This window comes from Castor canadensis, chromosome 17 (genome assembly GCF_047511655.1).
Source record: "Castor canadensis chromosome 17, mCasCan1.hap1v2, whole genome shotgun sequence".
NCBI lineage: Eukaryota > Metazoa > Chordata > Mammalia > Rodentia > Castoridae > Castor > Castor canadensis.
The window spans coordinates 18,028,281-18,051,296 of NC_133402.1; the positions used below are offsets into that span (position 1 = coordinate 18,028,281).

General features: G+C 48.8%; 1 protein-coding gene across 1 annotated transcript in view; it reads left to right on the forward strand.

Moving 5' to 3' along the window:
* Nucleotides 1-23,016, forward strand: part of Gtf3c1 (general transcription factor IIIC subunit 1) — a 67,529-nt gene that overhangs the window by 15,102 nt on the left and 29,411 nt on the right. Inside the window, exons 6-12 of the mRNA XM_020181987.2 lie at nucleotides 156-279; nucleotides 11,791-11,952; nucleotides 14,239-14,354; nucleotides 15,668-15,974; nucleotides 16,978-17,192; nucleotides 20,082-20,218; nucleotides 22,108-22,261. Coding sequence (XP_020037576.2) covers nucleotides 156-279; nucleotides 11,791-11,952; nucleotides 14,239-14,354; nucleotides 15,668-15,974; nucleotides 16,978-17,192; nucleotides 20,082-20,218; nucleotides 22,108-22,261 — 1,215 coding nt within the window. The remainder of the gene's footprint in view (nucleotides 1-155; nucleotides 280-11,790; nucleotides 11,953-14,238; nucleotides 14,355-15,667; nucleotides 15,975-16,977; nucleotides 17,193-20,081; nucleotides 20,219-22,107; nucleotides 22,262-23,016) is intronic.

Genomic DNA, 23,016 nt, shown 5'->3' on the forward strand with positions numbered 1-23,016 from the left:
TGTTTCCCCAACACTGTAGCTTAACAGTCTTTCCTCATTTTGTCTCTAGTGTTTCCTCCTTTAGGGTAACAATTAATTCATGTCCTGAGCCTATGTGCGCTTACCTGATTGAGGAGTCGATTGCTTGATGATAGCTGTGACTTGTGTCTTGGCAGGGGCTGTGTGAAAGGACATTTAAGCGCCTATACCAGTACATGCTGAACGCCGGGCTGGCCAAGGTGGTGTCCCTTCCCCTGCAAGAGATTCACCCTGAATGTGGACCGTGTAAGACCAAGAAAGGTAAAGGTGGAGGCTTGACTTCTGTGCCTGGGCTGGCTGGCTTTCCTTTGTCTCCTCTGAACATTAGCCTTTCTCGCAGAGCGCACCCTGCCTTGCAGTGCAGTCATTTCACTCACTCACCTCTTCTGCTCAGTGCCGGCCCATGGCCCAAATAGTGCCTGGAAAAGTGTTTGCTGCTTCCAGCAAACGCCTCTGCATGAATGTCCCCGAGCATCTCAAGTCATGGTGTGACAAAACAAGCGTGTCCTTTGGTTTTTATATCTACCCACTCTTCATCCTCTGCCAGCCTTTGTAAACTATAGTTGTGTGTCACTTAACAACAGGGATGCTCTCTGAGAAGTGCATGGTTTTCACCACTATGTGAATGTCACAGATGTCCTCATGCAGACCTAGATGGTGAAGGTCGGCCACCAACATGGCCTTGTGGTGCAGTCAGGAGATGTAGCAACAGGTGGGTGAGGTTCTCCCCAGTGTAACAGTAAACTTTTTATAAGTAGGGCTATACTCTAAAATTAGCATAAAACTTAACAAAGATCATAAACCAGTAGCACAGTCATTGGTTATCCTTATCAAGTCTTACGTGCTGTACATAAGAATGTGCTCTACTGCCAACACAGCTGGGGTGTTTACGCCAGCATTACCGCACATGCTGAGGAATGTCTTGTAGTGTCACATGCACAGTTGCTGGCGACAGGAATTAAGTGACACAGGACTGTACCTACTCTGTGTTGCGTGATCTCATCATACAGCCCAACAAGATTGGTCATCTCACTATCATTGTCCTACATGTAAGAAAACTAAAATTCCGAGATGCTGAGTAACTGATAAGGCCAAGCACTCAGAGCACAGCAGAGGGAAGACTCAAACCTTCGAAAGTAAGTACAATAGACGACAAAACATTAGGAGCCTTCCTTCACCTTTTATTTTTCCCTAGTTTTGATTTTTTGCCGTATGCTATTTATCTTTCCTGATGAACCAAAATCATTTTAAAGACTGAGGGTCAGAGCTTTCAGTAAAATACAATCGTCAGAGTGTTTGTCTTTTTCTTCACTCTGCCCAAATGCCACCAGAGTGATGGTAAGGATGTAAAAGGAATTCTGCCCACAAGTACAGAGAGAATAGAACAGGAATGGCAGTAGGGAGTTGTCTGCAACATTTGGCTGCTCAAAGCAGATGGACAAACAGAAATGGACTGAGCAGACTGGGAAAGCTAAATGCCTGGGAAGGGCCATGGCCAAGAACTCAAACTAAGAAACTGGAGATTCTAGCTACCTTTGAAAGCCTGCTTATGGATGGGGCTGGAGAGCAGAAGGTTGGCTGATAGTCTGCATGAGAAGCAGTGGCACCCAGTCCCCTGCTTCCCCTAGGCGCACAGCCAGATAAGAAGCCCTGTCCTCTGAGGCAGAGCTGGAATTCTTGAAGGAAGCATGCGCTGGAGGGCATCTGGAAGAGTAGGCAAGGGACAGAGTATAGTGTTGCAGAATGTGTGACAGTCTCCATAAGGGGAGGCCCTGTGGCTGCCTTTCCCTCTTTGGCCTCCTGGTTTATTTCATCCACCAGTAGCTTCCTAGACTTTTTCCACCATCCAACCAGATTCCACAGGCAAGCACTGAGAAGGCCAAGAGACAAGGATCTCACATCTGCTGGTTTAGTCACAGCTTGGCGTCCCCAGCCATAGCCTCTGAAATGCGCAGACTGATTTTTTGTTTGTTTGCTTGTTTTTGTGGCACTAATGATCAGACCCAGAGCCTCAGGCATATTGGCAGGTGCTCTGCACTGAGCCACTCCTAGACCCTCCAGTGCCTTCCTGGAAGCAAGCCCGGGCTTCTAGAATGCTTTGGCTTCTGGAACACAACAACCAGTCTTACCTAGGCCATGGAATGAAGACTTCTTTTCTAAAGAAACTGGCCAGACCAAGAGAAAAGTGAAATTTGGAGGTTCCCCCACAATATACCTTCCCCACACCAGCTCACCCTTCGATGGAGCCCAAATGACAGTGACTACTTCCTCCCTCCCTGCCCCCCTCTAAAACAGGCTTTGGGCTGGTGTCAGCACTCCACCACATTCCGAGGAAAACCAGTGTTGACAGATTCCCAGGCAACAGGAACAATGATGAGCAGGAGAAAACTAAAACCTGATTCTCAGAAGGAGATTCTGCATCTACGAAAGCAGAGCAAGTGACTGTGGAGAAGAAATGCATGGCAAATAAGAACAGCTCTTGGGAACACAAGAGATCTGACATTGCAATTACAACTTGTAGAAGGCGAGAGGGCAAAGATGAACTGGAGAGCACCCCCAGACAACAAAAACCCAAGAGATGGAGAACGGGACAGCAAAGTTAAAATAAGTGACCAGTGTCTACATGTCAGGTTCTAGTATGCTGGCTAGCTTTCCATTTCTGTAACATAGTGCCTGAGGTGATGGACTTAAAAGAGGAACGGTTTATGTTGGGTCACAGTTTGGGAGGTGCCAGTCCATGGTGTCTTGGCTTTGGGACCTATGGTGAAGCAGAACATCATGGGGGTACACATGGCATGAAAGCTGCTCACCTCATGGCATCTAGGAAGCCAAAAAAAAAGGAGAAAAGGGGTTGAGGTCCCTCCCTCCCAGGGCACGCTCCCAGTGACTTAAGTTCTTCCCACTAGGCCCTACTTCTTTTTTTTTTTTTTTGGTGGTACTGGGGTTTGAACTCAGGCCCTCATGCTTGCTAGGCAGGTGCTTTACCACTTGAGCCACTCCATTAGTCCTAGGCTCCACTTCTTAAAGGTCCCACTACCTAGCTGTAGTACCACACTTTTTCAAGCTACAGCAGAGAGAGAGAGCGCAAGTATAGAGGATTGGAAAGGAAGAGTTTATGAGAAATGATCTGGGAATTTCCCCAGATCTGAAAGGCATGAATTTCCAGATCAACAGGCTTATGAGGTACCTAGCAGAATGAACATAAAGATATTCCTCTTCCCAAAAGAGTTCTTTTGGACTGGAGGTGTGGCTCAAGTGGTAGAGCACCCACCTAGTGATAACAGAGCTCTCAGTTCAAACCCCAGTCCCAAAAAATAAAAAGAAGAAATCCACACTCATATTCTGAGATGTAGAAGTCTGGGGACAAAGAGCCTTCAGAGAGGAGACATCTGACTTCCCAATGGTAACTGAAGCTGGATGACTTTGGGGCAAAGCCATGAAAACTCTGAAGAGAACGATCTTCAGTCTAGAGTCCTATACTCAGCTTTGTCATCAACGCAGATGAGAATAACGATGACTACTGTTCCTATCCAGCAAGTCATCTTCCCTTCCAGGAAGCTACCATCAAATGACAAAATACACCAAGGGACAGGAAAACAAGGGGTCCAGAAAATAGGAGCAGGTGAAGGAAAACCCTGGGGAGACCGACATGAAACATGACAGGAAGTCTGGCTCACAGAGCAGCAGTCCAGACAGGCAGCAGGGCAGGAGTACTCCAGGAACATGGAGGTCCATTCAGTAATAGGTCACTTGGTGTAGTGAATGTGTCTAGGGACAGTTGCACATGTGGCAGAGCATGAATTCATGAGAGCCACATAGAAAACTGAGCAAACTTGTGAACATACTCCAAGAAAGCCCAAAAGATGTACAAGAAAAAATGCTTAGGTCCTGGGTTTGCTTGACTTTGTGAGCAGACTAGACTCATTGGCATCCCTTAGTAGAACATGTGCCTAAGGAGGGAGGCCCCAACACCCTCAACAAGTAACTGTGGCCCACAGCAGGCAGACAGCCATATTTGTTGACAGTACCAACTGCCAGTCACTTCCTTTTTTTTCCACCTTCGTTCATGGAATCCCTAAGCTTGTGAAAAGTCTTGGGAAGGAGCTGGTAACACAGATAAGTATAGTATCACAAGTGTGCAGGCAAAAAGGGGAGGAGGGAAGTCCCTAGTTCTTAAGACATTCATCAGTGCTGAGCAAATGTGGCACTGACTGACGGAAAGAGAAGGTAGTTTCAGCCTTTATGGGGAGAGGTCCACACAGTATTCGGCTGAAATCTAATGACCTGAGTACTTTAACACTTAGCCTGTTGATTAATCACTTTTATTTCCTGACCTGTTTGGAGAAAGGCATTAAAAATAACAAGCTATAGTAATTTTATCTTTAATTTTTTTTTTTGGTGCTTTTTTTTTTTTTTTTGGTGTTACTGGGGTTTGAACTTAGGGCCTCGTGCTTGCTAAGAAGGCACTCTACCATGTGAGCCACTCTGCCAGCGTGTAATTTTATCTTTAAAGTAAAGAGCAACTAAGGAGAAATGTTAATTCCTCATAGAACCTTTTGCTAGATAGGCAACGGTGGAAAAAGGCTTGTCTTAGGCCAGAGGTCCCTAGAAATTCAAAGCAGCACTTGGAAGGAGCAGGCGCCTGTGCAGACTTTGAAGTGGCAGCCCTGCCTTGGAGTTCTTGTTCTGTCCCTTTCCGGAGACGTGGCTTCAGCAAGGTACTCGACCTCTCAGCCCTCAGTTTCCTCACCTGGATTCCTGTTTTCCAGGGTGCTGCGAAGTTTCTGGGCAACAGTGGACACTGGATTGAGCAGTGTTTGGCTCCCAGCACTGGTTTTGTTGAATTAGTTGCTGGCGTTTAAAAATAAGTAATTTTCACCTAAGTATTATCTTACATTTTCTGGGTAAAAGTTAAACTTGGCAACATTGAAGTACCATGCTTTAATGGCACTTGGCTAGACAGGTGATGCCTGCCTTCCCATTCTCCCACAACTCCCTGCCTGCTGTTGTGGAACCCACACCTGCCCCTGTGCAGGTATGTCTCTCCATAGGACCTCTCACCCAGTGAAGCGGGGTTGAGGGGACAGTCACCTTAGGCCTGGACTTCTGGGAAAAAGGGTCAATATGACTCAGCACAGATAGTGGTAGCTTTGGCTCTGTGTGGGATGAAGAGGTAGGCAACCAAGACCACGACAGTCAGGGCATTTAGGTTGTCACACGTGTGTGTACACTCAGCCTATCTTGATTGTAAGAGGTTCATCTCACCATTCTCTTACCTACGTCTGCTCCGGCTTAAAACCCAAGCTCCTGGCCAGCCCTTCCCTTGCCTTCCATAGTGTGTCCTGTCTCAGTTACTTACCTGTGTGACCTTCTGCTACGCTGGGAGCTCCTTGCGGGTGGCCACGCCCCTTCCATACTGTATGTCCTTAGTTCCTGAGCAGAGTATGCTTGGAGCAGGCTAGCAAATTAATCCGACAAGGGCCACGTCGGCCTCTTTCCCATGCAGGAGGCCTGCAGTGGAGTACAATTTCTAGGGCTTTCTCTGCCTTCAGCTTTGGTGTTCAGTTGCAAAATTAACATAACATCTTCCCTCTAAGGTGTTATGGAATAGAGCGGGCTTAAATACTAAACAAAGCTGGTGTATTACTTCATGTAATGTACAGGTGTGCTTTGTTTTAAATTTGCTTAAACTGCTTGGATTTAGGCATTTTGCATGCATATTTCATTGCACTGGAAGCTCCAGAGAAATGTTTTGCAAATATGGATGGTTTTCTAAAAGTATTTACCAGCCATCCAGCATTTATTAAATTGTGCTGAGAAAAAGAATAAGGAAAGAGAGAAGTGAACTTGCCAATCCCTTCCAACAGGGTCATAGTTGGAAGGGTGTCAGTTGGATGGGTTTTCTAGATTCAGTGTCAAGACGAGTCCAGCACTGAAGCGGTTGGGGGTGAGGGCCTCCCCTCCCCTACTCATCTGGGCTCCTGTGACTCCAGAAATGAGTTTAAGATTACAGGACGCAGGATCAATACACACACACACACACACACACACATTTTTCTGTATATGTATAATGAACAATCAGAAAGTTAAATGAAAATCCCGTAGTCGTGGACTGAGAGACTTAACATTATTAAGATATTATTCCCCAAACTAACCCGATTGGCACAAGCGTGTCTGATTTCTGGCCAGCTTTGCGGAGATTGACTGATTCTAAAATTACAAGGAATTGCTGGGGACCCAGAAAGCCGAAACAGTCCTGAGAAAAGAACAAAGTAGGAAAGCTCACACATGCTTCTTCCAAACCTTGCTACCTAGCAGTGGCGATCAACACAGTGGGACAGTGCCATGTGCCACTGTCCAGAAACAAACACGCATCTGTGGTTAACAGGCTATCCATAGGAACACTGAGACCATTCTGTGGAGAAGGGAAGGCCGCTTCTATACAGTGTGGAGAACAGGGAAATCCAGAAGTGAATTAGCAAGTGCTGGGGATGGGGGTGGGGAGAGGAGAATGGCTAAAGGGTTAGAGGTGTTGAGAATGCTCTGAAGTTGCTGGCGTTAGCTGCACAGGCCTGCAAACACGTTAAAAACCATCCTCTATGCACTAAATGTGATGTGTGGATTAAATCTCAAAGCTGTTAAAAATTTAAATAAAAAAGTAAAAACTAAACCAAGAAACAATGGTACAGCAAACTAAATTATAGTCATTAAAATGGTGAAAGGGGACATTTAAAAAAGTTATAGTAGGATTGAAATATGCAACCTAAGAAGAAAGAGAAATTGAGGATGGCTAAACGCAATAAAATAAATATAAAGGCTTAAAAGCTTCAGAATCAAAAAATGAATTAAAAAGAATGAAGGCCAGGAAAATAAAAAAGGATAAAAGATTAGCACAAATATAACAAGAATAGGCAAGGCTGCCAGAAATTTTAGCAGCATAGGAAATTAATCAGTAAGGTCAAAAATAAGGTTTATTTAAGTTAAAAGTGGTTAAAGGACACTAGCTAAAAAATGAAAAGTAATCACTCATTAATAATTAAGGTACATAAAAAGCAGGAACATTTTAATATGACCAAAACTATTAAGACAAAACCTTAGAGGATAGTGACATTGACAAGGACATAATTCCCAGGCTTGAGGCAGGTCTCTGAGGGACTCTCACTTATGTGGAACCATCCTTTTCCCTCCTGTGGGGAGACGTCCTTCAGCAGCAGGGCACCCACCTCCCTCAGCAGGAAAATGAACCTGTGTTCGGAGAGCTTGCTGGGAGAGTCAGGGCTGGGGCCAGCCAGGACCATGACAGACACCCACAGTTTTGGGGCTGATAACTGGTGGTACTAAGGGAGCCTGGGGCATTTCTCCTCAGGCCCTTCCAAGGGGAAGCCAGCGATTGCCGGGGTAGGCACGGAGCCAGGTTTACTCACACCAGGTGAGCAGCCCAGCAGTGAAGGCATGGCCAGGTGGGGGCCAGAAAGGTCCTGGGGTGGGTCTCAGCCAGGGGTACTGCCTTCCTAAACCACACATGGCTCGGGGCCCTTAAGCAAGGCTTGCTATGCTCATGTTATGCCCACCCCTCCCATGTCTTGGTTACACTTTGAGAAAATGAAGGACCTGATTGTGTCCAGCACTAATTCAGCCCAAGCATCTGGGGAGGTAACATCTACCTTAGGATCAATGATACGATAATTCTAGAACAGTAACATTTATGCACCTCCCTCTGTAGTTTCCTCCCCTGCCTACACTCCCACAGATACTATTGCCAAAACCCATCTCCTCGCAGTTGGCAAGGGTCACCTCCCACCCTGAGGGAACTGGGCAAGATGATACCCTAGTATCTCACTGTGGCCAGCCACAGACGGGGCATGTGAAAACATCAAGTAATATGCCAGCATTGTGCTCTGTGCTGTTTCCATTGTTAGGTCTATTCACTCCACCCGTCCTTGTTTTTTTTCATTCACTGATAAGAAGAGGGGGCCTGAGTCACTTACCTAAGATCACAGAGCAGGTCAGTGTTGCTCTGGGGACTTGAGCCTATGTAGCAGTTGTTCCCTTCTGCCGCCTCCATGACAGACAGGGCACAACCATGAGAAAAGGAACAGGGGTTGGTGAGCTCTGTGGCCTGAGGGAGGGATGGGCTGAAGGGAAAGGCAGCTGAGGCAGGGTCCTTCCTGCCAGGCACGTCTGTATTCATTGGACACGCGGCGTGGTCATCCCAAACATGACATCTACACAAATACAACACTCTTTGCACGGCATGCAGATCTGCCGTGTCACTGTCCCTCCTGCCCCCTTCTGCACAGTGCCTTTGCTCACACTGTTCCCTCTACCTGCAATGCCCATCTTCTGCCTGAGGTGCCCATCCTTCAATATCCTGCCAAATGCCACTTCTTTCTCTCTCTCCCAGCACTGACCTGGGCCCATCCTGCCTGTGGCCCATTTCCCAGCCCACTGCATGCTGGAAGCAGAACCCAGGATTCTGTGGCATGTTTGGTGGTGTGCATGTCCCCTGCCACAGTCAACTGGCTAGAGAGCCCACACTGAGCACCTGCTGTGTCTTGGGCGATGGGCCAAGCACCTTGTGTGCATTCACCCACTTAGCCCTTGGTACCAGTTCATCCTAGACACCCTTAGAACGAACCACTTTTTATCAATGTGGAACTTGGGGCTCAGCAGGAAGCCTCATAGTGGAGCCAGAGATCAAACCCAGCCTGGCGTGATAGCCAAGCCTCTGGCCTTGTGTGTAGCCACTCTCCCATGCCAGGAAGCCTATCTTGTTTGTCTTTGTGCTCTGGACCAGGCACAGAATAAATGTTTACAGAATCAAATAGAATTGAAGATCTCAAGCAGTCTCCTGACATATTCATTCCGGGTGCCTGACTGTGACATTTGATCCTCAAAGTTTTCCCATGGTTGTAGTATTGATAATAACAATGGTGTATGCTGCATGTTTTGAGCAGTTGATGTACTAGGCTTTGGGCGCTCTGTGAGGAAGGTGCTAGTCTTGTCCCCATTTTATAGCCGAGGAAACTGAGGCACGGAGAAGACATATCACCTAGTCTGGTTATTCAGCTTACCAGTCTGCTGCCAGTCAGGCTGACTCCAGAGCCCACACTTTTAACCTGTGCACTCATCACCCTCTGCCTGCCTTCCTGTACTGCCCTGAATTCTGGGCTTCCAGTCTCTGGTCCAGCCTCTCTAGTCACCTCCAGATTGACCCCCAGCCCTGACCTCTGAGAATGGGGGAGAGAGGGGTGATACTGAATTCCCTTGGCACCAGCCCCACTCAGCAGCAGTGCTCTCCCTTTGCTGTGACCCTTGAAGAGGAAATCCACTAGGCACTCATTTGTCCCAGCTGGTGTTTGTTCTTTCCCAGGTTAATAGCAGCAGATAGCACTGTTTTCCTAGGAAACCAGGCAAGGTTTGTCACTGGGAATGTGAGAAACACAGGCCATTGGGTTTTCCTTCACAAGAAATAGTGCTCTCAAGTGTGTGAGAGCATGTGGCATTCCAGCCTAGCCACACAGCCTAGTGCAGATCTCATTATGAGGGGGTAAAATAGCAGAAATGACCCTGGGAATGTAAGGGGAATGGAAGGCAGAAGTAACTTTGTCTTAGATAGAGGAGATGGGACGGCATCCTTAAAAGCAGAACATCTAGGGAGACACGAGGAGCGGCTTCTCACCAGATAGTAAAGTACATGGCTTTCTCCTAGATAAGAGAGACGAAGAAACATTCTTAAAAACAAACAGGGGCTTAGTAGACCCCCTCAGGGGAAGTAATATGGCAAATTTTCCCAAGATAGCAAAAGGAGAGTCTCACCAAAATAAAAAGTGGTAGTCATAAAACGTATGTGACAGGTCCCATGGACAGGATGGACTAAGCAGACCCTCTTGGAATGTCCAGTCCAGTAAGGATGGTGTGGGGAGGGGGCAGCCAGATGGTCAGGTTCAACGAGAAGTTGATTAGACAGCTAACTATAGATGGAACTTCATAGTAGAGTAGGGGTGCCTAAGTCAGGCAGAGCCCTATATTAACCCCTTAGACTTTAGCTATTTGGCTTAGCTCTTTCACCCGGCAGGATGCTTTGCTATCCTTTCAATAAACTTTGTGCTTGTTTTACTCTTAAATCCTTGTCTGACATCTTCAATCATCAACTATGCCAGGACACAAACTCAAGAACAGGAATCCAGTAACACTGCAGTATCAACATGGCATCACAACCTCAAGTTCCCCTTCTTAAAATGGAAATAACTTATGCAAGACCACGTAATAAGTGAGGGAAAAAGATTTCAAAAATAAACACCTGCCTGAATTCTGACAGCGGGTGCTCAGTGAGGAGTCACCCTCCTTTCCCAGTCCCCAGCAATCTAAATGCCCCCCATCCCTGCCCTTATCTTTGACACTAAAGGGGTGTGTGATTCTTGTGTAAAGTACCAACCTCAGCAGGCCATGTCCTAAAACCTGAGCACCCTTGTGCTCACAAGCTTGTGAGGCTATCTGGCTGGTTGTGTTTCTCCAGGCCTTTGTTCCTGGAAAGAAAGCCAGAGGCCAGCATTGCCATTCCAATCACCAGGTCCTCCGGGTACTTGCTGGTCTGCAGGTGCAGCTCAGGTAGAGGGATGGACCCCCAGGGCCTCCTGCATGCCAGATGAGCACTCTTACCCTGAGTCGCACTCCTAGCCTTGAGAACTTGAAATCCTGGTAAAACTCTGGAGACTGTGGCAGAGGTACAAAGGCTGGTGAAACTACTTCCAGAGGTCACTTGGAAGCAGGAAGCCAAGACCACTCTGTCCATCCCTTGTCCTATCATACCGTGTTCCCGTAGCCTCAGCATGCCCACACTGTGGCCAGCCCTGTTTCACAGCAAGACGGTGTCAGCTGCCTCCAACCTCTGTGGGCATCGCTTCGCCTCCCACATTGTTGTGGACCTCGGTATATCTTAGCTTTCTGTGTGGTGACCTTCCCCTGCTGGGGTGACTTTGTCCTGTCAGCTGTTGGGAGCCTAGGCAAGTGACCCGCCTGTGTCAGGTTCTTCACTTGTAAAATACCTTCTAATCATCAGCGACAAATGAGTTAGCCATGCTGAGTATCTAGGCCGATTGATCGTCCCCTACTGTTTTCTTCTGTATCTGTTGGGGCAAGTATGTAGCTTTCCTGTACCATTTCAGAATTTTGGAGGTTGTGACACAGGCTCAGGCTGATTACCTGCTGGCAGGTGCTAGCCCAGAGACCAGGGTGGGGGGACTTATTGATGTTCCACATGCCACTCGTTGAGTGCTGTCGTGCATGGTCAGTCTTTTAGAAGTCTTTTCCTGCTCTGGAATCACCATCACAGCCTTTCCAAATGCTCTAGAGGGACTGGAGCACTGGTTCATGCTGATGCCATGCCCATGTGGCAGTGGGTGTCGCTTAAAGGGAGATGTTTTGCATTCCTTCAGAGAATCTTGCCTGCCTGGCTCCTGAGGAGAGCACCAAGGGATAGGCGCATGTCTGGACCTGCTCTCTAGCAGGAAAGGGCCACTATTTAACAGGTCTGGCAGAGCACCTCACTCCTGTAATTTGCATTTCTTTGTTCATTATTTCTGTTCACAAAAAGTACTTTGATAGAGTAAATTTTCTGGTGGTGTGCCCTAAGACATGCACTTTTAAACTTCCCAAATGCACCGATGAGGTGTCCTTTCTGGGGATCTCTATCTGTGGGCCTCTCCTGGGGCCCCTCACGCCCCACACAGGCACCATTTCTGCTCACTGGAAACATGCTTGTGTTCCCAGGAACGGACGTCATGGTTCGGTGCCTCAGACTGCTGAAGGAGTTTAAGCGGAAGATGGATGATGACCATGATGATGACGATGACGAGGAGGTCATCTCCAAGGGAGTGCCCCCAGTGGACATTGTGTTTGAGCGGGACATGCTTACACAGACCTACGAGCTCAGTGAGTCCTACTCCCACACTGACCTGGACCCAGGTCCTAAGCACTGGGGTAGAGAACTGCTTGCCTACGTAAGGAAGCAAGGCTCTGCTGTTGAAGGCAGTGCATCACAGGCAGCATGCCTTCCTGAACAGGCTTCAGTTTTGAGATCAGGTACCAGATTGAAGCTGTAGCTGCCTCACTGTATGACTTGAACAACGTCCCTGATCCTCAGATCCTCTTCTGTAAAGCGAGGAACATTCGTCAGGGTTCTCAGAGAGATGAAATCAGTAGGTACTTGTAAGGGAGGTCTATGAGAAAGATGAATAGAGGAACGGACTCGTGTTGTGGAGGCTAAGGGGATCCCACCACAGCTGGCACAAGCTGGATACCCAGGGAAGCCATTGCACAATTCCTGTGGGCCAGAGGCCAGAGATGGAGAAGGGTGTCCCAGTCCAAGAGAGAGAAGGTGAAGTCACCTTTGTTCTCTCTAGGCCCCAGAGAACAGGGCAGCCCTGTCACAGGCAGCTCACTGACTCACTGACCAGTATCCTCCCAACACAGCCAAGCAGACACATCCAGAAACAGTGCTTAACCATTTATCTAGGTATTTCTTAATCCAGCCAAGGTTATATCTAACATTAACCATGACACAGAGATGATAGCCACACTAGCATGTTATAAGCATAAATGATGTAGCATCAAAAGAACAGTGCCTGATACATAGAAAGCACTCAAAAAAAATAGCTATTTGTCTTTGTCTGTTTTCTGGCACTATAACAAAGTACCCAGGACTCAGAAATATATAAAGAGTTTATTTTGAGTTGTAGTTCTAGACAAAGAAGTTTAGATGTGAGTGCTGGCATCAGCTTCAGGATGGGGCATTGTGCTGCTCCATGCAGGAAAGAGACAACAGGAAAAGTAGCGTTGCTTGTAGAACAACACAGTCTGCTCTTGCAGCAGCCAACCTAGTCCCCTAGAACAAGACCTCTCTTTGGCGAGATGGCACTCACTGATTCGTGAGGGCTCTACCCATATCCTAAACACCTCCCAGCAGCTCTGCATCTAGAAGTCAAGCCCCATCATGAGTATCAGTGGGAGTGAACTGAATTCAAGCAACAGCACTGGTAGCATCATGACTCAGGTCCAGGAGCCAGGGCTGCCTTTGGACAGTGTTCTGAAGTTGCCAGTCTGGGACTTCAGTGGTGGAGGAACAAAAAAATGCCTCTCCAACTCCTCACCTGTCGCCAAGGTCCCTGAGGGGAGGAGGACAGAGCAGGTGAGAAGCCTTTCTGGAGAGCTGCCTAGCAGCTCCTGTATGGCTTAGAAGGGGTCCTCAGAATGGTGTGGACACAGCTACCCTTAGCCCGTCCATCCCCCTTTCAGCTACTAGTCCCCCAGACATCCCTTTTGTTCTGATGTGGATTTTCATCCATGCGCAGCATGCCAAGGCCTCCTTTATCCTGATGGATTGATTGATTTTTCCTGGCATCCTCACAAGTGTGGACCTGTGTGGAAACCCATCTGAGCAGCCAGAGAGCTTTGTGCCTGTCTGCCCTGAGCTCATGCTCTTTACTTTGAGCCTCCCAGTTGCCAGCTGGGCTCTGCTAGATTTCATAATGCCAGATTAGGAGAGTAAACTTAAAGGGGTTCCTTAGATGCATATATGGTAACAATACTGAGAAAGCACAGCTGGCAGCGAAGCTGATGGGCCACACAGGGCAGACCACTGGGCGAGGTGTCTGCTTGTCCTTTGCTGTAAGCTAACTGGCATTTCCTCCCCTCATCCCTGCTGCATGACTGTTATAGGGAGTGCAGTAGTTGGTGTCCATAGTGCCTCTGTGTCTACTGAAAAGATCAGAAATGTGAAAAATGCACATTTAAAAGTTCTCAGGAGCCAGGTAGGCCGGTGCAGCCTGTAATCCCAGCACTTGGGAGGCTGAGGCAGGAGGATTGCAAGTTCCAGGCCAGCCTGGGCTACATAGCAGGACTCTCCCTCAAAACAACAGCAGCAGAGTTCTCATCTAAAAATGATTTTGATGCTTTCAAAAAGTGTCACGTTCATGTATCTGCAAAAGCTCACTCATGTGACAGGGCTGATGTCCTGCTGCTGAGTACAAACAATGTCCACGGAACAGCCATTGATGGCTTTGCCCCTAATGTTAGCGTGGAGCAGTCAGATAGCCAGCATGCCAGAGAAACATGCTGCAGTGTTCTTACCAGACAGAGTCTGGGGAGGGGGTGATTGTGCAGCAGCTGGGCAGAGCAGCCCCTGGGCAGTGTGCTCAGGTGAGGCATATTGTTTTTCAGTCGAGCGCAGAGGCACGAAAGGAATCTCCCAAGCTGAAATCCGAGTGGCTATGAACGTGGGAAAACTGGAGGCGAGAATGCTGTGTCGGCTTCTTCAGAGGTTCAAAGTTGTCAAGGTAACGTCCTGACTCAGCCCCTCAGTGCCTTGTCTTCGGATGGACACACGGTGTGGATTACAAAGCAGGGGCTCGGGTCAGAGAAGCAGCTCAGGGGCCCTCTGTGTCCAGGAGGCAAGTGACTGGCTGCCTGAGGTGCATGCGACCCACAGCAGGTTGTCCCCCTCTGTGAGGCTCTTGTTTGTTTTCACTTTTTAAAAATTTAAGATGTTCTGTGCACTGGAAAGTCAGAAGGTGATGCAGCTGCCAGGGAGCAGCTTACTCCTGTGCAAGAGCAGTCACCTGGAGTTTACCAGGTCTGTTCCCTGGCCCTCCCTGTCATTTATGTGACTTGCCTGGCACCTGGGGACATCAAGTCAGCTAACTGTAGCTGGTGCTCCCTTTTTGTGAATGAGGCCTGCCATCTCAGCCGTTGATGCTTGCAATAACCAGCTTTCCATGACTGTCATGAACTGCCTGAGACAAGTAAATTACAGAGAAAAGGTTTATTTTGGCCCATGATTTTCAAAGTTCCCGTCCCAGATCCAGTGTCCCCCTTGCTTTGGGCCTTTGGTGAGGCCCATCATAGAGGAAGCACTTGGCAGAGCAAGCTTCCATCATGAGAAAGGAGAGGGGATGACTGGGGTCCCACCAGCACACCCCAATAATCTCACAGCCTTCCACTAGTCCCCACCTCCTGAGAGTGCTGCCACCACCGTAGGGACCAAGTCTGTCTTTAACCTGGAGAGCGCCCACCCAAACCATAGCAATTCCTCCCTTTCTCGGAGCCCACTTTTTGGACATTTAGTTGGAAGGCAAGATTATATTTGAGCTAATGACAGCAGGTCGTTAGCACTTGCCCTCGCACATAACTCTTTCTCTCTTTAGGGGCCCTGGGAAAAGCCCCTTTCCCAGTTTTAGAAGTTGAAATAGGCATGCACTGTGATGACTAGGTCACCAGTCCCCATGGCAGTGGTCAAGTGGAGCTGGTGCCTCACGGGCCCCTCCACAATGGATAGCAGTCCTGAATTCGGACAGATACTCATTGCTTCCCGACTGTTGGGGACTAAGCCTGGCGGTAGGCACGGAGGCTGCATGGAAGACCAAGTTAGGGCCCTTTCCTCTGAAGACCTTGCAGCTTTGGAGCAGAGAAAAGCATCCCTGGCAGGCCAGAGGAAGACCTGAAGGACGATGGGGCCACGAAGGGCCAGGCTGTGAGAAGGGAGCCACCAGGGGAAGCCAGAGTTAGGAACCACATGGCACAGACTCGGGTCATCTGCACGGCTGCAGCCTAACGCCCTCTTAAGTGTGCTCACCACATCTGATCTCCCCAGGGGTTCATGGAAGATGAAGGTCGGCAACGGACCACCAAGTACATCACCTGTGCATTTGCAGAGGAAAGCGACCTGAGCCGGCAGTACGCTCGGGAAAAAGCCCGGGGAGAGCTGCTGACCACAGTGAGCCTTGCCTCAGTGCCAGAGGAGTCCCTGCTCCCCGAAGGAGAAGACACCTTCCTCTCTGAGTCGGATAGCGAGGAGGAGAGCGGTGGTGGCAAGCGCAGGGGCCGAGCACCAGGGCACATGAGGTCCTCTGTGGACTTGGGCTCCAGCACTCAACCTCATCACTCCACCCCAGCCAAGGGTAGGTACCACTTCGGGTGCTGGTGCTGTGCACCTTGGTACTGCTGGGTGTGTTTGGGAGGCAGCTGCTCAGCTCAGCTGACCCTGCACCCCTGGGTGCTGGCCTGAATTGGAGCCCAGTGTGTCAGTTGTATGCCAGTCATCACTTTGGGGGATTTGGTCATGTGGGCTGTCTCCTGGCTGCTGGCAAGGCTGCCACCTTGGCAAATGTTTTATTACAGTATCACTATTAAAGGATGGAATCCCTCATAAGCTTTTCCTGTCCGCTTCTCTCCAACAATCTGTTCAGGAATCCCTCTGGCTTTTAGTTTAATTGTAGAATACTTTTTTAAAAAATACAAGTAGGGGCTCACACGTGTAATCCTAGTTACCAGGGAGGCTGAAATGGGGAGAATCAAGGTTCAAGGCCAGGCTAGCAAAACGTTCAAGAGACCCCATCTCAACCAATGGCTGGGTGTGGTATTACACACCTGTCTTCCCAGCCAGGGAAACACAAATAAGATTGCAATCCAGGTCAGCCTGGGAATAAAGTTAGACGTATCTTAAAAATAACCAATGTAGGACATTCTTGTTCTCTCTCAAGTTGACCCACTTTCAGTGTATTGAAAGTGTATTTCTTAAAACAAAGGAAGGAGGGAGGCAGGGAGGGAAGAAGAAAAAAGAAAAAGTGTATTGCTTTCCTAATAAGCTTTACTATCACTTTGACTAAAAAGAGAACCAATGTAGAAAAGGCTGAGGGCATGGCTCAAGCTTCATGCCTAGCAAGCATGAAGCCCTGAGTAAACTCCAGTGCTGACAAAAAGAAAGAAAGAAAATGCATGGAGGGTTAGTGCAGGTGGCAGTTCTGTAAATCTGTCTAGCCTTGCTGAGTGGCATGCTGGTCCTTGTGCCCAGTCTGAAGTGATCTGAGCCGAGCCTTAGGCCTGTGTGGCTCCTGCTGGCTGTCAAGCATGGGAGCTCTGCTTGCCATCTTCTTGGTTTGTCCCACTCTACCCGTTTCGTAGGTGCATGGAAAGTCCTAAACCTCCACCCGTTGAAGGCTCAGTCATCTTCCTCTCTGGGAGCGGCCGAGGAGAAGGGCCGCCGGAGCTCTGGAGACCGAGACAGCCTCCTGGACACCAGCGGCTCCTCGGACCTGGTGTCCTTTGACCCTCATTGTGTGGAGAGTAGCAGCGGGGACATTGCTGTGATTGAGGAGGTCCGGTTGGAAAACCCCAAGGTCAGTGGTTTGGGGGAGGGCATCATCCCCAAGAAGGAGCCTGTGGCAGGTAGATGCCAGCCAGCTCCTGTCTGTGTAGTAGTCAGTGGTAGTAAGAGGCCTCAGGCCCGCCTGCCTGCTCTGTGCTGGGTGGTGGTCAGGAGCTCCTGGGGAATGAGGCGCCACTCATCCTCAATCTTCCTCTACACTGCTGGTGCCCTGTGCAGAAACCAGTGCCATGTCCTCACGTGTGCACCTTTTCCAGTACATTTGTATGGCTCATTTAGATTGCTGGTACCCCTGTCCCCGGAGGATATCTGGCAACATGACATCTGGACATGGTTTAGGTTGTCACACATAGGGAGAGGGAGGTTGTCTACTAGCATCAAGGGTGTACAGGCTAGGATGCTGTTGGTGGATATTACTTTGGTTGTTTGAGCCTGGATCAATCCCCCCTCCCCCATTTAACTCCCAGGTTGACCTGGAACTCCTGGGCTTAACTGATCCTCCTCCCTCAGACTCCCAAGTAGTTGGGACTGTAGGTGTGCACCACTGTGCCTTGCTCTACTCCACTCCCCCACCCCCCATGCTGGTGATGGAACCCGGGGCCAGAGCCTCACAGATGGTAGGCAAATGCTCTGCCACCGAGCAATACCCCCGGGATGCTGTTAGACATTCTTACAGCAGTGACTTATCTGGCTTAGAATGTCAGCACTGCCAAGGTTGAGAAACCAGCTTTAAATGCAAGGCCAGTGTCATTTGCCATAAAAGAGATTAAGAACACAGTTCATTCTGGCTGAATACTATCTTATGTCAAGCGTTAAAGAGGCTGTAGGATCAAGCCAGTACTTTCCATCAGTGTGACTCGGAGGATCGAAAGTCGGATAGAACAGGAAAGGCTGTCGTGTAGGATTCAGTTTCCCTCATGCCACATCCCTCATCACTGAAGATATCCCAGATACTGCCAGCACTTTAATAGAGGAAGCACAGAATAGAGGACTTACACCTAACACAGAGCAGACCTGTACCAGGGCAGCTTTTGGTACAGTGGCTGCTGTTTTGTGCAGGCTTCATAGACCTATCAGGAATTTGGGCTCTGGTCTGTCAGGAGGACAGCCAGGCTCTAGGGAGTGGACAGCAGTGCGGATGAGAGCCTGTAGAGGTAGAGTCCTATCTTGCCTCTCTTCTTCCGGACCGGGGACCTTGTGCCTTGGTCATGTCCCTGTAGCAGAAATGATGGGCATGGGATAGATGTTTCTAGACTCTTTCAGCTCTTTCCTGTCCATTGACTGCTTTCACACTTGGTTCAGTCATGCCTGATAATATTCCCATCTGAGGAATCTGGGCCTGTTAGCAGGGGACCCAAAGGGCTCTGAGGATTTTACCTGCCTCCCCACACATCTCATCAGGTCCTGTGACCCAGCTCATGCTCTCTCCAGGCCACAGAGTTCCCAATACTCTTTCCTAGCTCAGATCTTTCTGATAGAAACCCACTCCCAGTCACCATAGCCTTGTAACTTTCTTTACATGTCTGAGAACAGTAGTGTCCACTACTTCTTGGAGGCTCTTGACAGAACACATCACTCTTTGCTCTCCAACAACGAGTTACAGAGTTTTCCTCCAAAGTCTTCTCTCTGAAATGCAGCAGAGCATAGGGCTCTTTCCAGCATCTTTGACTCTTTCCCCCTTTGGTCTTTTTCCTTAGTGAAAGAACCACACCTATCTAGAGTGCAAGCTGAGCTTATCAGCACCCCAGCATAGACCAGCAACCTCCTAGAGCAAGGTCTCTTTTGCTGAAAGTGCTGCTCCAAGGGAAGGGAGGGGTGGAAGGAGTCAGCCAACAAAATGTGCCTAGGGCTATGCAAGGCTAGCTTGTGCCGGTGATTTGCAAGAGTCCCTTAGAATTGGGCTTTGCTTTCCACTCAGGCTTCACATTGGGCTTGAGCACGTTTTGATCCAAGGGCACATGGTACAATTCCACGTTAAGCTCCGAGAACATGGAAAGGAGACATGAAGAGTGAAGTGGTTCTTTGGGCAGGGATCAGCAGGGAAGCACTGACTACTACTGTCTTTCACTCACCCACCATCCTTGTGCACCCAGGGAAGCCTGGCTGAACCACAAACCCAGTGCTAGTCTCTGTCCCTGTCCTATGTGACCCTAGCCAGCTTCTTGGGGTCTAGAGCCCGGGTTTCCCCTCTGTGAGATGAGAGCAGTCGTAAGAACAGTACTGAGCACTTTGTTGTTACTGGGTTTTTGTTTTATTTTTGGCAGTACTGGGGATTGAACTCAGGGCCTTACGCTTACTAGGCACTCTACCACTTGTGCCATTCCACCAGCCTTGTTATTTTGCAGTACTGGGGTTTGTACTATGTGTCTCACACTTGCTAGGCAGGTGCTGTACCACTTGAGGCACACCTCCAGCCCTTTTTGCTTTAGTTATTTTTTGAATAGGCTCTTGCATTTATGCCTGGCTGGGCTGGACTGTGATCCTCTGATTTATGCTTCCTGTGTAGCTATGATGACAGGCACATGCCACCATGCCCAGCTTTTATTGATTGAGATATGGGTCAAACTGCAATCCTCCCATTCATTCTCTGCCTCCCAAAGGAAGTGTAGGTCTCTTCCATCCCACTTGGAAGTGGGACTGCTGTTGGGAGGCACTGCCATAGGAGGCACCTCTCGAGTCCTGTTCTGAAACCTGCTGACCTTGAAATCACCCAGGACCCTCTGCTGGCAGGTGCTTGCTACTTCAGAGCCCTGAAAGAGAACATGGAGGAGTGATCCTTCTTAGGGCAGCCGACTGCTGGGTTTGCTTCTTGAACCCCCCGCCCCTCCAGAGGAGAGCGTGCCTCTCGGGCATGGTGTTGCCAAGCCTTGCTGAGCCCTTGTCTTGCGCCTGGTTCCTCCAGGAGAGCAGCGGTTCCCAGAAGGCTGGGAAGCATGGCCAAGGCCAGGACAAGCCTCACAAAACCTACCGCCTACTGAAGCGCAGAAATCTGATCATAGAAGCCGTCACCAACCTCCGCCTGATTGAGAGCCTGTTCACGTAAGCTTGCTCACATCTGCCCTGTGTCCCCCTCACTGTTGCTCTCCCATGGGCTCGCTATCACCAGCCACAGAAAGGATGGAAGGCTTGGCGTCTCTGTCCCCCCGTATGCATTCTTGTGCTGTCCCTTTGTGGGAGGAAGGATTTAGAAATGTTGTTATCATCAAAAGGATTGACATTAAGGAGTATCAGTGTGCTAGACAGAATGATTGAGAAGAAACAGAGTCACAAGAAGCGTGCATTTGCCTTTCTCCTTGCCTACATGTGTTAGTTAACTTTTGCCTAGCTGTGACGAAAATACCTGAAAACAACTTAGAGGAGGAAAGATTTATTTTGGCACAAAGTTTCAGAGAGTTCAGTCCAAGGTCACTTGGCCCCATGCACTTGGGCAGAACATATACACAAAGGGGTTTTGAAGAAGCCAGTAAATGTCAGAGCCAGTAGCTGAACATAGGACATCTGGATACAAAGTCCACATTAGTGGCTGCTGAGCCACTCCATCTTACTCATGCAGGTTAAGCTCATTTTCTAGGGGATTACCTGGATCTGCTGTCCCTGCAATTACAAACCCCACTGCATCGGAAACAGCTCATAGGTTTGCTTTAGCCTTAGCATGAGGTTTGCTTACAAGTGATGGTGGCTGTTAGAAACAGAAGCTTCTTGCTTTCATGAACAAGTGCAAGTAGGTGTCCAGGGCCAGCCTGTCACTCTGGGGTGACATTTTGTATTTCTGCATCTGGAAAGACAGGTATGCTGGGGTATGGGGCATACCTGTTTCAGCCAAGTACCATGATTATTTGAGATTTTTGTCACTAGAAGTAGTGGTTCCATGTGACTTTTACTTCACCATCACGAGTGGAGCAGGAGGCTGCTTATTTCATGGCCAACAGGAAGTGGCAAAGAAGGGACTGGGGACCAAGTATAGCCTTCAAAGGCACGTACCCAGTGACCCACTTCCTCCAGCTTGGCCCCACCTCCTAAAGTTTCCAGAACCTCCCAAAATAGCACCACTGGCAGGGGACCAAACATTCAACATGTGAGCCTGTGGAGGACATTTCATACTCAAACCATAACGCAGGGGACTTCCTGCAAAATATGGGGATAAAGAAACTTGGGCAGATAATGGTGCTCCTTCTAAACCAAACCTTCTGTTCTCACAAAACCTTTTATGGAAGGAAAAATGAAAGAACATGCAAACATCTGTGCTTAAGATAAAGGAGAGGCTGTGAGCGCTGGTCTGGTCCTTGTATTCTCCAACTGCCCCCATTCCCTAGGTGGCCACCTTCAGAGTGCACACTGTATAGCCACCGTGAGGAGAGATGCAGCCTTGTCTGCAGTCGGGGACATCGGTTCTACACTCCATCTCTGTCTGGGGCTGGGTTGGGGGCAGGAGCCATGTGCGGATTCTGTGCCTTGGGGATTGGCCTAGGTGTTCCTGATGCTGTTTCATGATTGGTGGTCTAGAAATGTCACCACATTGACTCAGTAAGATATAGAGAGTGAGAGGTATCAAGAGAGGACTCGAACAGAGGTTGAGATTGAGGGGATAGCAATGACCTTGGGCATTCTTAGCTGGCTGTTCAGTAAGACATGGTGAAGACACATTTCCATCATTGTGCTTGTTTCCCTTCTGTCATCACAAATCTTGGTTTGCTGGTGAGAGGCTCAGCATGTGTTGTTGCTGTGGATGGCAGCTTGTTTTCTACTAGCTCACTTAGCCTAGAGAGAGATGATATTCAAGAAATCAACTTATCCAGACTATGGGAAAAATCCCCTGTAATTCTTCCCTGGTTTCCATTGGATTCCATTCATTGTCTCCCTGGCCTATGCTGAGAGAGGCCTTCCATGTGGAGATGGGCAAGGAAACTGCTTATTTTGTGATGTTATAGGATTCAGAAGATGATCATGGATCAGGAGAAACAAGAGGGTGTGCCCACCAAATGCTGTAAGAAGTCCATTGTCCGCCTGGTACGGAACCTATCTGAAGAAGGTCTCCTGAGACTGTTTCGGACTACAGTCATTCAAGATGGCATCAAAAAGAAGGTAACTGTGCCCCCAGAGCCAGCTCGGTGTTGTGGAAGCTTTCTTGTCTTGCTCCTGTTGTCACTGTTGGATTTTGGCTGCTCTTTTACTGTCAGCACTCAAGTGTGCCATCTGTTACACCTCCTAGTTTGGGAAGCAGGGGTTACCCTGCTTTACATAGAAGCTGGGAACAAGAAGGATCTTAAGGCAGTGAGTCAGCCAGGACTATGGCCAGCCTGGACAGAGAGGAAGGGAAGTGAGGCCCGTAGGGGTTCAGCAGAGCAGAGTTGGGAGAAAGTAGCTAGCATGAAGAAAGTGGGATGTTCAGACCATCACAGGAACGTTCCCTACATTGTGGGAGGAAACGCTTCCCAGAGGACACTGCATCAGGGTGCTCTGGTGGGTTTTCCAGTGGGGAGCAGCCTGTCTTTTCTGTCTTGGTTTATCCTGTTTATCCCCTTAACAACTGTAGCTCAGCAGCCTTGCACACAGCCTAGGGCATAAAGTTTGCAGGGTCAGCGTGATCTGTGAATGTTCAGCAGGCACTGGAGCCAAAGGGAGTGGGGCGTGGGGACAGTCACTTTTAATTTTCTCACCTTTTTTCCTGCTACATTTCCATTTCTGTCCTGAGAAAGCTCTGCTTTGATACCTGTTTCTGTAAAGGCAGGAAGGTCATTTCTGCTTTTCTGTGTTATTTTATTTTTTGAAAAATTTGGAAAATATAAAGCATTCCAAAATATGACTTAAACCCAGGGCTTGCTGTTGTACCATGACAG